The 15,127-nt window shown below is 39.9% G+C and overlaps 1 protein-coding gene across 3 annotated transcripts in view; it reads right to left on the bottom strand.

Moving 5' to 3' along the window:
• Positions 1-6,661: 6,661 nt before the first annotated feature.
• adam12a (ADAM metallopeptidase domain 12a) overlaps positions 6,662-15,127 on the bottom strand; it is a 93,873-nt gene continuing 85,407 nt past the window's right edge. For all 3 annotated transcript variants that reach the window (XM_028962371.1, XM_028962380.1, XM_028962390.1), the window contains 3 exons: positions 13,752-13,988; positions 10,748-10,899; positions 6,662-9,806 (listed from right to left, as the gene is read on the bottom strand). In XM_028962371.1, the coding sequence (XP_028818204.1) occupies positions 9,740-9,806; positions 10,748-10,899; positions 13,752-13,988 (456 nt within the window). In that variant the 3' untranslated portion in view covers positions 6,662-9,739. The remainder of the gene's footprint in view (positions 9,807-10,747; positions 10,900-13,751; positions 13,989-15,127) is intronic.

The raw sequence follows: 15,127 nt of genomic DNA, 5'->3' as shown, positions 1-15,127 counted from the left end.
GTTGCAACTGTCTGAGCCAGGGACACTGGGTGCAGGGCATATCACGAATAAGTACAGTACAAATAACTATAGATAAATGAAAAAGACAAAGTGCCATCACTTGCTGCTTAATGTTTTTGATTTTGTAATTTATTGTATTTACGTCTGATCACTCCTTTCACATCAGACACATTTGTTTACAGTATTTACTGTATATGTAAAAAAAATCAAATGTCTAGTGATCCTTAGCTACTTTGAGTGGAAACTGCATCAGCCAAATGGAGGTATTGAATGCCTCTCTACCCTTTCCAGCCAAGGTAGTTTGAACACAACACTGCCCGCAGAATCCAGATACAGAGAAACTTCAATATTCTGATCCCTGTCTCTGTGTAGAGGTGAGCACCAAAAGGATGCAAATGCTGAAAATATCCAGGGATTTCATGCCATCTCTTTCATGATTGACTGTGTGAAAGACATTTCCACTTTAGTATTTTTTTAAATTCAGCTGCAATTACGTTCAGAATGTTTTTAATAAGGCTTTGTGTGACATTTCCTGAGATCAGTTTGGGTGTTGGTGCTGTACCTAAACTTCTGTTGTATTCAATACTTACTCCTTTATGAACTGCCCTGGCTATTTCACCTCCTCTTATATTACTTGCCGGTCTGAAGTGTGTCTCTATTTTAAGGAATGTTCCTTTCCAATAACCTCTGATGGGAATTTTTATTGTAGTCTTGTAGGTTCATTTTGAACAGTGAATGCGTGTTTGGTGTAGAGAAGAAGAGAATTTGCATACAGCATGAACTGTTATGCAAATGAGACATCCAAATATTTTAGCCCCATAGCCACTAATAGTCAATTAAGGGCCATTAATAGGCCACAACTGATACTAATCTCTTAGAGTAGTTCTTTCCTAGGTTTCCTAGGGATTTGGCCTAATTTTTCCATTGCAAATTGCATGCATAGTTTCTCAATAGGATTGAGGTCTGGGCTCTGTGCAGGCCACTCCAGGATCAGCCAGATTGGCAAAACTGTCATCGGTTCTTATTCTCCTCGACCTATCTGCTGCATTTGACACCGTTAACCTCAAGACTCTCTTGTCAATCCTGAAGAGGCTTGGAATTTGGGGCTCCTTTCCAAGTCACTTGGTAATATCACTGGTGGATCCTTACCAAGTCACTTGGTAAGTGGTTTGCAGCATGGCAGCAAACCACTGCCATGCTGCAAACCACTTACCAAGTCACTTGGAAAGGATCCACCAGCGATCTTACCAAGTGACTTGGAAAGGATCCACCTCTACCTCACGTAGACTCTCCACTGGTGTCCCCCAAGGCTCGGTGCTAGGTCCTCTCATTTTCTCCCTCTACACGAGATCACTTGGTGAGGTCATTTCCTCACATGGATTATCCTACCACTGCTATGCTGACGACACACAACTCCTCTTCTCCTTTCCTCCCTCTGATCTACATGCTGCTTCCAAAATCTCTGCATGTCTAACCAACATCTCGTCTTGGATGGCAGCCCATCACCTCCAACTCAATCCCACCAAAACTGAACTAATAATCATTCCAGCAGATTCTTCACCATCAGGATCTTGCTATTTACCTAGACAACTCGCAGCTCTCTCCTTCTGCAACAGCCCGCAACCTTGGCGTAACAATAGACAACCAACTTTCCTTCTCAACTCACATCAGCAATCTTTCCCGCTCATGTAGATTACTTCTCTACAATATCAGACGAATCCGCCCTTATCTGTCAACCCAGGCCACCCAACTACTGGTTCAGTCCTTAGTAATCTCACGACTGGACTACTGTAACTCCCTTCTAGCTGGTCTACCACTATGTACCATCTGACCTCTACAACTAATACAAAATGCAGCAGCACGACTAATCTTCAACCTTCCCAAATTCTCCCACACCACCCCTCTGCTACACTCCCTCCACTGGCTCCCAGTAGCTGCACGCATCAGGTTCAAAATACTGATGCTGGCCTACAAAGCCAAACATAGAGTAGCACCATCCTACCTCACAGCCCTTATTACACCTCGCACTGCACCTCGTATACTCCGAGCCTCCAGTACTGCTCGCCTGGCCCCTCCATCTCTGAAGGTAAAAGGAAAACATTCATCTAGACTCTTCTCTGTCTTGGCCCCTCGGTGGTGGAATGAACTTCCCCTCGAGGTCAGAACAGCTCAGTCTCTGAGCACCTTCAAACGACAGCTCAAGACCTTCCTCTTTAAAGAATATTTAGATTAAATTGTAATTTTCTTGTTGTCGAACTTGTGTACAGAATCTACAACAGAGTGAATAAAATAGATGTATTCATAGTTGGGGTCCTAGTGAACCGGAATTGATCTCTTCATCGATGGTAACTTAAGCATGTTGTAAGTCTCTCTGGATAAGGCCGTCTGCCAAATGCCGTAAACGTAAATGTAAATGAAATCTTGGTTTTGAAAACTAATTTAACTGTTGGATTAATTTTGATGTATGCTTTGAATTACTCTGATGTTTATTACTGAGCTTTACAATAATATTGTTGTTTTACTGATAAAAGGCACACTTTGTTATGACCTTCATTGAAATTTATAATGTTTTTAAACATGCTGACCCACATTTACTTCTGGCCCTCTTACCTCTTAGAATGAGAACACTTTGAAATAACAGCCTTGGTTGCCACTTCAGGAACGCCTCTGAACCCACTTTAACAATTTGACCGCTCTGCAGGTCATTTTCAGACCTGATTAAGATCTATTCATGCTTCAGTCACAAACAATTGACATTAGATCTAGACCATTAAAACGTAGACCATTATGGAATACAGCTTATTGGAAATGCATTTGAAATTGAAGGCAATTGTTTTGAAAACTAAGTTGAGTGTCTGTATGCTTAAACGCTTATTTACATTTTATTTACATTTACATTTACAGCATTTATCAGACGCCCTTATCCAGAGCGACTTACAATCAGTAGTTACAGGGACAGTCCCCCTGGAGCAACTTAGGGTTAAGTGTCTTGCTCAGGGACACAATGGTAGTTAGTGGGATTTGAACCTGGGTCTTCTGGTTCATAGGGGAGTGTGCCACCCCTATTTAAATTGACATATTAAAATGTGTTAATTTATTCAAGTGTTCACATCATATATAAGCAGGGTAGGAATGACACCCATTTTTGCTCATTATCATTACTTAGCCCTATGTCCCTGGTTAGGCTGTTATGGATACAGAGTGTGTGAGAATACAAACATCCATATCCTTTGTGAGTAGTGGGCAGCCATGAAAGGCACCCAGGGAGCAGTGTGTGGGGACGGTACCTTGCTCTGTGACTCTGCTCTTGGCAGTTCAGGGTTCAAACCATTCCAATTTTGGATCTGCTTAAAAATGTTTGAGGTCCACAGCAAGGGTATCAGGGTCAATGTTTTAGATGATCTTAAATGGATTTGTTGCTTTGGTTTTAAGTGGGATCAGCAGGAGAGACGATGCCATGAAGATGGGTTTATGGTCCAATACCCTGATCTAAGTCGCGTACCTGCAAGTTCATGATGGAATGGAGTATGTAATCACCAGATCAACTTTGAGCAACATCAACATGTTGCTGCAGATTTAACTGTTAGGGCAGTTCACCCCACAGTCTTGGAGTCTTCAACCAGTCTGCAATGGTTGTGCAGAGAGTAGTGAACAGGTCCTGAATCTCTGGAAGGAGAGCTAAGTTTATTTTGGTGGGCAGTAAATGAGAAGAAGGGTTAATGACACAGGAGGCTGACAATGGATCATCTCTTCTGATCAGAGGAAGTCCACCACCATGGCCAGTGTTGCGTGCCCTCTTTCAATGGCCAGGGGTGCAGGCTTCATTTAGAGCTGAAAAAACTTCAGGTTTATGCCATGTTTCAGTGAGCATATTTTTCAATTCAATGGTGCAAAAACATTTACATCTGAAACATTTGTCTATTTATTTCTGTAAATCGTGAACACATACTCCATGTGACAATGAAGACATCTGTACCAGGAAAATACAGTACAGTATATGTCTGACTTCATAGTTTTTGATTGGCTTAGCCACGGCTGAGTTTAATCAAAGGCAATGCATGCTATAAAGGGACACAAATTTAACTGTATGTGGGGGCATTCAAATAAAGAAACAGTTGAGAGTTCTTACAAAGAGCTAGCCTCTATAGAGTGGAGCCATGCAGGAGAATATAGAAGATGGATTTATCAGACATGGAATGTGTGTTTATAATAAATAATTTGAGGATCACATGAACTGATTCAAATTAAGCCCTTATTTAGCCCTTATTTAGCCCTTATTTTGGTAACCATGAGTATATTGCACGTATCCTTCCTTCCTCTGCTCCTGTAAGGGTCACCACAGTGAAACATTTGACCTGGCACAGATACCTTTCCTGACACATATACACAGGCTTGGAACCCAAAATCACAAGCAGTATGTCTCAATGGGCTTAACAAACACTACAGATGACACCCATCATACTGACACCCCCCATACACAAGCAACAACTCTCTAAAAAATGGAGATCCTCTTCCAGGGTAGCAATTCTGTGCAATGCAGTGCATCACTCCAGTGTTACTATTAACTCTTAAGATTTCACAGTGCATCATTGGCATGGACAAACAATTTGGAGGTTCCCAAATATTACATTGAGTGAAATTTACTTAATTATTTTAGTCAATGAGGTAAATCTAAAATAATTAGGTAAATCATACCCACACTACCCAATTTTTAAGTGTAAGAGCAGCTACATAAAATAACAGAATAAAATGTACCCAAACTAAATGTGATCTGGGCCACAACGTGCGCATGCAAAGCAGTAGCGTTCATTGCTGCATTGTTAGCATTGGAGAAGTGGAGGGGATGACCTGAACAAGGAGTTTACTGGGGGCACACACTATTTGGGTGATTGGTAGTTTGGTTGATATGGTGACTCTATACTAATACATTTACGAAAGCACAGGGATTGCTGTGATAAATTGGAACAGCCTAGTTTGTATCACTATTATACAGCTATAGCTGAAATATACACTGGCTGTTTAAATTAGACTTCTTTGAATATTTGATCATTTTATTGATAAAATATAAAACATGTCTGGGTTAATCAATGAAACAGATTAGTTATTTGTAAATGTCACTAAATAGGTTTAACAAATGTGTACAAAATAAAATATACTATGAGTAATTAACTTTGTAATGAAATAGGGTATCATTTAGTAATAATATGCAGATGTGTTAATGTCATGGCCAACGCGCCTCCAGCCCGCTAGAGGGCGCCTCACCAGCCTGGGAGACGACGACCCAGAAGAGGAAATGGAAGCGGGCGGTGGCAAGTATAAAAGTGAGGTAACCCCAAGGAGACACGCCCGCTCTTTGTATGAGTTTACTCGCCAGAGACGCTAGCTCTCGCACCCCCGACCCAAGATAATTGTACCTTCCTGAAATACGACCTTCGCCTGCCCACGACTTCGAGAATTGCCTGATCCCCTGGAAACCACGAAAGGAACCCCGACCGGAACTTCCTGGCTACAACCTCTACCTGCCCCTGACCTTGAACCTACCTGACCCATCGGTTAAGACGGGATTCCATGCTCCCCTACTGTCCTGCCGCCTAAGACCTACTCCCGTCCAGTCCAAGATCCCGGACCATCCTGAAACCCGCCGTCTTCCGGTTCTACTCTGCCCCGGTCCTTCCCAAAGATCCCGAACTGACTCCCCGCTGCGTTGCAGCGCGTCCATTGCTTCCTCATTCCTCGCCGGCCAGGCACCCCGGTCCTCCTGCCCTGCTCGCCACAATTCTATTGGGTAGTTTCTATAGGTTATTTGAGTCCATCTTTGGATCGGCAGACCTAGGTTATGGTGGGGCAGTAGTCCATGTCCACATCTGCAACTCTCTGGTGGTCTCATCATTGGACTCTGGAGGTGGTCCGGGCGATTTCTTGCTTGCGTTGCTTGTGACTGGGTTCCACAGGACGTTGCACAGGTTTTCATAAATTTCTAGCTATAAGGGATGTGTTTCCAATTGAAAGCATTTATTTGGCTAGTATATAACACCACATACCACCATAGGATGCTGAGATTCCATCAAATTTCTTTTGAACACAGCTGAGCAGACATTTGCCCTGTTTTTCTTTTTCACAAAAATATCTTCACGTGTTTAAGACCATACAATGTGTATTTGATTCTTGCCAGTACTGACTGAAGAGTTATGCTTTTTTTCTTTTTTTCTATTTTTATCCACTCTAACAAACAACCTACTCTTAACCGCAGAGGTTGGCATAGCAGGTAAGGAAACAGACCTGTAATCGGAATGTTGCCAGTTCGAATCCTGAAAGTACCATCAAAAGTACCGTCCCCACTCACTGCTTCCTGTGCAACCTTTCATGGCTGCCCACTGCTCATCTAGGTGATGGGTTAAATGCAGAGGACACATTTTATTGTGTGCACTGTGTGCCGTGCTGCAGTGTTTCACAATGACAATCACATTCACTTTATGGATTAAGCTACATTTTATACTTAGAATTTAACATGATGCCAGGAAGAGCAATCTGGCCATTCAGGAACAAACATGACCAGAATTTAATTATGCGGTAAGCCCTGCTTTAAGTTTTCAATCAGAATATTTCCTGCTCAGTTGTTGTTTTGTGTGCATGTTGCATTGATCAAACACAGTTGAAAGCGTCAGCATAAAAAAAAAATATTTTAATGACACTGCTCCATAATTTGTGTGTTCCAAATCTGTGCATCGACGCCTATGGTACAGTATGGTACATATTATCAAAGTTTCTTTGTGGTACAAAAACACTAGTTCATGATAATGTGTTTTCCTGCAACAAAGTCAGTAAAGGAAATGTAAAAATACAACAACAAAAAAAGAGATGACTATTGAATTAACTCTACTGATATGCAAAAACAAATTACTAGTGCAGTTTAAAAAAAATTTGTCCGTGAGGCAATATATGATTTTTCTGTTGTCACTGGAGTGACATTGAGTGCACAGGCTTAGATGATACAAAATGGCAGAATGCATTACAACTCATAAAATTGAAACTCATAAATGTAAAATTGCACTTCAAGTTCTACGAGTACAATGCATCATCTGACATCCATGAGTCACAGAAATGCAAGAAAAATAAAAAAACAACAACAATATGGCACATAGAAGAACAAAAACAGAGACATATGGTGTACAGTATATATCCTACAGATCATTATCTTAGAGGCAAAAAGCAGAACATGATGGGAAATAACAAGTTTTGAGGAGCAATGCTAGGTAGATTGAGGTGTCTGGCTCCAGTTGTATGCTGTGCTGTCCTGTTCAACAGTTCAACTCTCTCTCTCTCATTTTATATGAGATACCATACTACAAAATACTCCCAAAAATGTAGGCCATTGATTGCAAACAAGATTAGTTAATTAATGGTTTTCCTAACAAATCCATTCAAGCTTATGTTGCCAAAATGAGTACACCCCAATTATAGTTTTAGGAGAAAAGCCGCACTTAAGACTACAAAATTCGAATTAACAGGCAATCAACTTCAGATGAGTCTAATGATCCATTTAACACTAGAATCGTCTTTTGCCTTCCCTCCCTGTACATGCCTTGTACATAACATAGGAATTTGCCACCACCAGGTCCAGCATGTTGTAAAATACAGCTACTGACAGCTGGAAGCAGATTGGGACATGTCTGTGTCTATGAACTGATGGCCTGCAAATTGCCATATTTGCAGAACAAAGGCAACCGTTCACACGTGATTATGGCTACACATGGAAGAGAAATGTCACAAAATCTGAAAAAGGAAATCATTTATCTTACACAAAAAAGGTGAGGGCTACAAGTAGATCAGCAACACTTTACATATCAGTCAAAATACTGTAGTTCACTGCAGTTAGCTAAATCAGTAGAAAGCCAAACTGGAATGATTGTTTCCCTTGACACCATACGGCACACAATGCAGAGGAATGGCATGAATGGGTATTGTCCACAAAGAAAGCCTCTCCTAAAGCACACCTAGGATTTGCTAGGGCCCATGCTGAAAGAGATGAAGACTACTGGGACTCTATTCTCTGGAGTGATGAGACAAAGATGAGAATTCTGAAGCTGCAAGTTGAGCATCATTCTCCATACAGCATCCAGGCTCTAAAAGAGGTTATTCTTGAAGAATGGAAAAAGATAGATGTTGCAATATGTCGCCAACTTGTTAATCTCATGCCTAGGAGACTTAGCGCTGTCCTTGAAAATCATGGTGGTCATACATAGTACTAGATGTAGTAGTTTTTGTTGCGGGGTGTATTCATTTTTGCTTCAACCAATTTTAGCAAAACTGAAGATTTTGTGATCTAAGTTAAACAAGTGTTCAATAAAACCCAGCCTTGTGACATTTCTGGAAATAGTTATTTTGTTCATTGAGCGACTGATTAAATTTGTACTTTTTAAAGGGGGTGTAATCATTTATGCTGAGCACTGTATACACACACACACAGCGAGAGATGTTATTGCCAGTGTTTCTTAGCAGTTGGGGCCTTTTTCCAGTTATTCATTATTACATTCATTCATTTTCAGTGGTGGTAAGTATGATGGAATGGTAGGCAATTGTTCAAAATGTTTGTTATGTCCTTTGTAGTTTATCTGCAGTCTGCATTCACCTGATTAAGACATCTTATTTTATCAATGTCAACAATGTGTCAACATTAGACAATATATAAATTAAACACCTAATTTGAGCTCTTTCCAGATCAATTGTTTGCATGTTCACAGTATAATGAATCTGAATACAGATTTATTTATACCTATTTCTTCTGATAATATTGATCATGCAGTGATAATCAGACAACCAGATTACTATGCATACATCATAGTAATCTGGTTGTCTGATTATCACTGCATGATTACCAATCCAATTCCCTTCCCATTTTAATGAAATAAATACCTTTTAATACAATTTTTAAAAATAATATTTAGGCTTGTTTTTCTGTGAAAGCCAGGTCAAGGGGTATTTCTAAATAATGTAGTTTTTAATCTTGATCAAATATAATTTGTTCCAACATTTTTTAGAGCGAAAAAAATGCTATTCATTCCAAAACTCAATCTGACCTATGCACTTTCAACTGTGATTCCAGCTCAATATATGCCCATGCTAATAGCTCTGCTACTCAATATATATGATCGCAGTGAAGCACTGCACTGACTCGAATCTATACAGCCTGATTTAAAAAAATGATGGGAGACATCCACTGTCTGTCATCAGGTTCAGGATATCTGAGATGTCTGTGAGAGGAGAACAGACTGTGGAGATTTTGTCTTTAAGATGACAACATTTTAAACTCAGATCTTGAATGAACATTTACTTATAATTGCTTAATCATAATCTGCAGCAATGTTATTATAACAGTTCAGACCACACAATTGAACATTTTAAAAATGATTTCATCCTGCAGTGATTCCCTCAAATACTACCTTATAATTAAGGTAGGCCAACACTTGATAAATGAAATCAAAGACACATGGAAGGGTTGGGGGTGGGGGGACCTCTATAATTGAAAGTGTCTACCACAGTGCACCGTGTAAAATAAATACAAGACATAAATACTTTACATGTACCTGAGCTTGCACTCATAGCACCATTCTGAGACAGAGCACCAAGGGTTCTTTGGCAACCTCAAGAAAAACTTTAGGACTCAGAGTCGGCAAGCCTGCTAGGGCTAGAGTTCCATAGTGCAAAAGAAAAAAGGTCCTTTCCCGGATGTCACCCTGACTCAGCTGTACTTTAATCCACCAATCATGGGAGGCTTTGGCAAGGTGGGAGGCTGTTTAGGAAGAAGCCTAGAAGCAAAGAATGCAAATAAAAATGATGATCCAAATGTCACATTGTTATAAACAAAGAAGGTGAGTTTAATCAAACTGTCTTTTGAAAGGGTATGGTTAGATTAAAAAAATGTTATGCTGATGATAATGGATATAGGATGCAGGATATTGCATGTATAAAATATCATATTTGTAGATGCTGCCAGGCCTTTATTATGTACAGTGCTTCCGGAAATTATTCACAGCACATCTCTTTTTACACGTTCTCATGTACATCTCATGTTACAGCCTTATTCCAAAAATGGCATTGAAGGATTTTTTTCCCCAGAATTCTACACACAACACTGCATAATGACAACATGAAACACATTGTACTTAAGGAAACATGTTGTACTTTGGCAAATTAATAAAATATTAGAAACGGAGAAAGCACATGTACATAAGATTTCACAGCCTTTGATCAATACTTTGTCGATGCACTTTTGGCAGTAATTACAGACTCAAGTCTTTTTAAATATGATGCCACAAGCCCTGCTGCACATCTCTGCTTGGCCAGTTTGGCCCATTCCTCTTTGCAGCAACTTTGTGGGACCTCGTGTCCAATCAACTGTTTTTTCCTTAGGTGGACTCCAATTAAGCCTAAGAAACATTTCAAGAATGATCAGGGGGAACAGGATGCACCTGAACTCAATTTTGTGCTTCAAGGCAACGGCTGTGAAAACAATGTAAATGTGCTTTCTCAGTTTTTTTTTTTTTTTTTCCATTTTAATAAATTTGCCAAAACCTCAAGTAAATTGTTTTCACGTTGTCAGTGAACACCAGTGGCAGTGACCAGTGTGTAGAATTATGAGGAAATAAATCAATTTAATTAACTATTTATTGATTAAATTAACACTATTTCTGGTTTTCTAACTGATTATTGAACCACTAATAATGATACTAATGGAGGCCTAGCTCACCTGGTAGAGTGAGGACCAGGAGGTGCTGGTCTGGGGGCCCCTGTCGTAGGGACAGGGATGGGTACAGTGGAGGAACTGGCCATCAGGCTGGTGGTCCTGCTCAGTGGGTCAGCGGGCAAAGGCTTCTGAGGAGGACTGGGCTTTTTGCACTCCTGTGAATCAAAATTGTAAAGCAATAACGACTCATATCACAAGCCATATTTAATCATACTTATTAAAATGTATGATATATCATTTTTAATTTAGTTACTATAAGTTACTTTTGCCAATACTGATATAAACTGCTCTAATTGTGATTGAAAATGTGATTTGATTACATGTAGATGACACCAATTAGTGTCCAGCATTTCGGGCAAACTTGTTGCATGTTGTTATGTTTTAGGCATTTGAGGCATTTAGGCAGTGACAAGAGCTTACAAAGCTAATTTATCTGTCTGAAGTAGTCATCTGGTATTATTTTGAAATGATGCGTAATACCAATAATATTGAGACCAATTAACCAGTTCTACACTACAGCATGATTCAGACCAATACTGGACACCAGAGGGCGCTCTCTGACAGGCAGTTACATGCAAGCTACTGGGTACCGCTGTCCCATCTGTTGCCTAGGCAGCCCCTACCCATAAGGTCTGTGATGTGAGGCCATCATGTGTTACTAATCAACCCAAAGAGAATGAGGTAATGATGAGCGCCAGCTACCTACCCTACATCTGTTCCCCATTTAAGAGAGAACAGGCTTTTCCAGAATCATACAAAGGGAAGAGCCAAATCATCTCCACCCAGACCCCCTCCAACCTCACATAGTGATCCAAACATGATTTCACACTCTTGTGGGGTTCCTCCTCTTGTTTCAGGCCATTTCCTTGTAGAAACAGTGTCATGGCTCCATATAATCCACAGGAAGACAATGGGGCGCCTGGAACAGTCTAATCTATATAACATTTAGACACACACGCTTGTAAAATTGTGATGTAAAATAGACCTGAGTGTTTTGTCTTCTAAGCCTGCAAAGAATCACAGCAGTGGAAGTCTGTCAAGTTCATATTGTTTGGGTGGTTATCCATTGGTGCATGATTAAATTACTGAGTTGAAGTGACAGCATTTGTTGTTTTGGGAATGTCAGCATCTTCTGTCATTCTTCAAACAATAACTTCATTGTGTCTGAGCATCTTTTTAGTCGTCATGAACTTTGGTGAGTCCCAATGAATCCATGTAATTACAAATCTCAGAGAGACTTGCATGTCATCATAATAATTGTTACTAAGCACTGGTTATGTGCCTTCCAGATAAAGAGAGAAATTGAATGAATCTAGGAACAAATCTGGCAGTTGGACATTAGCAGCTACTTTATTCAAGATTAAGGCAAAGTAGGTGCAAATGAATTCTGCATATATTTGGCTGGTGAAGCACCTACAACTTCTAGATCCTAAACTTTATGCAGTCTGCCAACCTCTCTCCTTAGTTCTTCTCATTTTTTTATCTGGGCCTGCTGTCAGCAGAGCTGCCAAACAGCTGCCATCTCACCGGCATGTCTGCCACAATAACAGACCTCGATTGATCCGATAAATTTTTATTAAGAGGAACAGCTGGCCTGAAACACTTGGCTTGCCTGCAATGTGGACGAGAGCCATTTGGATCAGATTACCTAGTCACACCACAAAAAATTTACCTAACTTAAACTTTAGCTTTAGTTCCAATAAGTTTTCCAAGGGGTAATGTGCTGAGTCTATATGGGTAGAGACACTTGATTCAGGCTGTCCCTTTTCTATTCAGGTTTAAATTTAGGGTTTTTATATATATATATATATATATATATATATATATATATATATAGAGAGAGAGAGAGAGAGAGAGAGAGAGAGAGAGAGAGAGAGAGAGAGAGAATACAAAATATTTCACATTGTAATATCCTGGCGCATATTCTTGTTTGTGTCATTGTCTCAATCCCAATTAGTATGCCATGTGTTTCCATTAAATTCCCAATGATAAGGTGCATCTAATTTGATGCACACACAAAATGTACAGAGCTGTAAATGTTTCATCAACATTTGCTTTTGTCTGGAATGTAATAGACAGCGCAACTAACCTGCACAAAAACATGTTTCAAAAGATTAAAGCTAGAGTCTTAGTTTTGCTAATGTGTTCATCTATATTAACAAATACCAGAAAATCATGTAGAGAACTAGGACTTTCAAAGAGAATTCAGTGTTATTTTAAAGTGTTTTATAGAATGACTCGAACAAGGCTTCCAAACTCATTCGTTTTTTATAATGTTTTATATTATAACATAGCCACTGGTAAAAGGGTAGGGTTATGTCAGGAAAGGCATCCAGTGTAATATCCGCTGTGGGAACCTCTAAGCCAAATTAAGAAGATATGTACTGTATTATAAATCCATGGGTAATTTGTAAATCTACACAGTTGACTGAATTTCAGTGAAACCTACATATCATCAATGTGAAACCACATCACAAAACATTATAGCCAGTTTCCAATGAGACATTACATTGACATAACCATACTGGTTAAGTTAAAGTGATGTGCATATGGATCTGAAAGTCTAAAATTCAACACTTGACATGAAAGCAGAAATGTAATAGCAGCCCCAGGAACAAGCAATACATATTTTAAAAATGTGTGTAATTTAGTCAGTCACTCAAACTCTCTCAGTGCCTCTTGTAAAAGAACTTATTTCGGCACAATGGTGTCAGCCCACAGTGCTCCATGGGCAGTGTGAAATCTAATACTCAGCAGGATAAGTAGATTGAGAGGAATGTTTGCTTGGTTTTGATCTAGGTGATATTGCCTTTCCACAGCTTAGCTAGCTTTACATTTTGTTGACCAGAATTGTCCTGGTGTTCTAGAGGAGTGTAAAGTGTAAAGGCATGAGATAAAGGAAACACTAATCTGGTATTTTACTGGAGTTCTGTAAGCAGAACTCCAATGATGGTCAATGATGGTTGGCCATTCATGTTTTTAATGCCGTGGAATCTTCTGTACTCACCATAATCATCCGGCAGGAATTCTGGTGCTGTGGGGCACCATGGAACAATGTCCCTCTTGGAGGAGAGTGGAGGTGGCTGTTGGGTGGTAGGGGTGCCCTGTGAGGTGGAGGCACTGGTGGGGACATGGCCATTGTTAGAGTGATGGGTAAAGGGTGGCTCAGGTGAACAGGGGGGCACTGGGGCAGTCGCCGAAGGCTGTGAGATGACATCAGCATCTCTGGACCCATAGAAGGAGGCTTAGAAGAAAAAAAAAACATAAACTGTAAAAAATTAACTGAAATAATCCTTTCAAATTCTTCTCTTTCTCCACCACCTTAAGTTAAACAACGGGGAAATTTTCCAACTGTCGTGAAGCTTTATGCAGAACACTTATCATTCACACACATTAATAAGCATCTCATGAAGTGGCTTTTGATGATAGTAAACAAACCAGTCATGAAGGTAAAAAGATGACTGAAAGAAAAACGTTATTCACTTTCTTCTGCTATAAAAATACTAAATATGTTTCTTGTGTTGGGTTCCTTTCGGTTATGAGTCCGCTTCCCACCAGACCACCACTGCCCCTATATTTTGTAGAGGAGGAGACGATGAACTTTAATTATTTTTTATTAATTCATTTTAAAATGGGAGCAGCCCATTACAATGACTGACATATTTCACATACCCTGCTTCCAGATCTGATTAATTCTGTTTTTTTCCATTCCTGTTTCTCTTCATCCTCCGCATTCTTAACACACTCCTTAGTATATGGGTAAACACCCACTTTGTCTTATATACAGCTGAAAAATATCCCCCATGCTGATATAGAATTTATCAGTTTATTAATAGATTTGTATTTTTTAGAATTCATTAGTCACAACAAGAGGTCAAAGATTAAGTAGTACAGCAATCACAACGTACTTTTGAGACAGAAACAGCAGGAAGTTCAGCTCTGTGTTTTGTCATTTACATTTTTTGTCACAGTTTTTGTTAGACCTAACCCTTAACCAGAGACACATGGAGTGGAAATGGAGGAAAGAAAAAGTGAGCGAGGAGGGTAATGGTGAGTCAGCATCTGTCTCATCAATCACAAACTACTGAGCAAATTGAGATACACAAACACTTCATGCTGGAAAAAACAGATATTCTGTATTTCACCAGACAACCAGCCCTCACGCACAAGAAGAGAAGATCCGAAGCTGACCCCTTACCAGTTAACCAAATGCTCTTCACCGGAAAGAGTGGAAGAGAGAGAGGGGGGCTGTTAAATGAAAGCGTGAGGAAAGAGAAGGTAAGACCCTACTAGATACCCTAGTTGAAAATCACCTCATCTGCAGCCCAAGATCCTCAGTCCTTAGAGCAGTGGGCAGCACAGAATGCTGCGCCCAAACACACA

Source organism: Denticeps clupeoides, chromosome 2 (assembly GCF_900700375.1).
Source record: "Denticeps clupeoides chromosome 2, fDenClu1.1, whole genome shotgun sequence".
Classification (NCBI taxonomy): domain Eukaryota; kingdom Metazoa; phylum Chordata; class Actinopteri; order Clupeiformes; family Denticipitidae; genus Denticeps; species Denticeps clupeoides.
The sequence above is the reverse complement of the archived record's forward strand: the minus strand, read 5'-3'. Positions and strand labels throughout refer to the sequence as shown.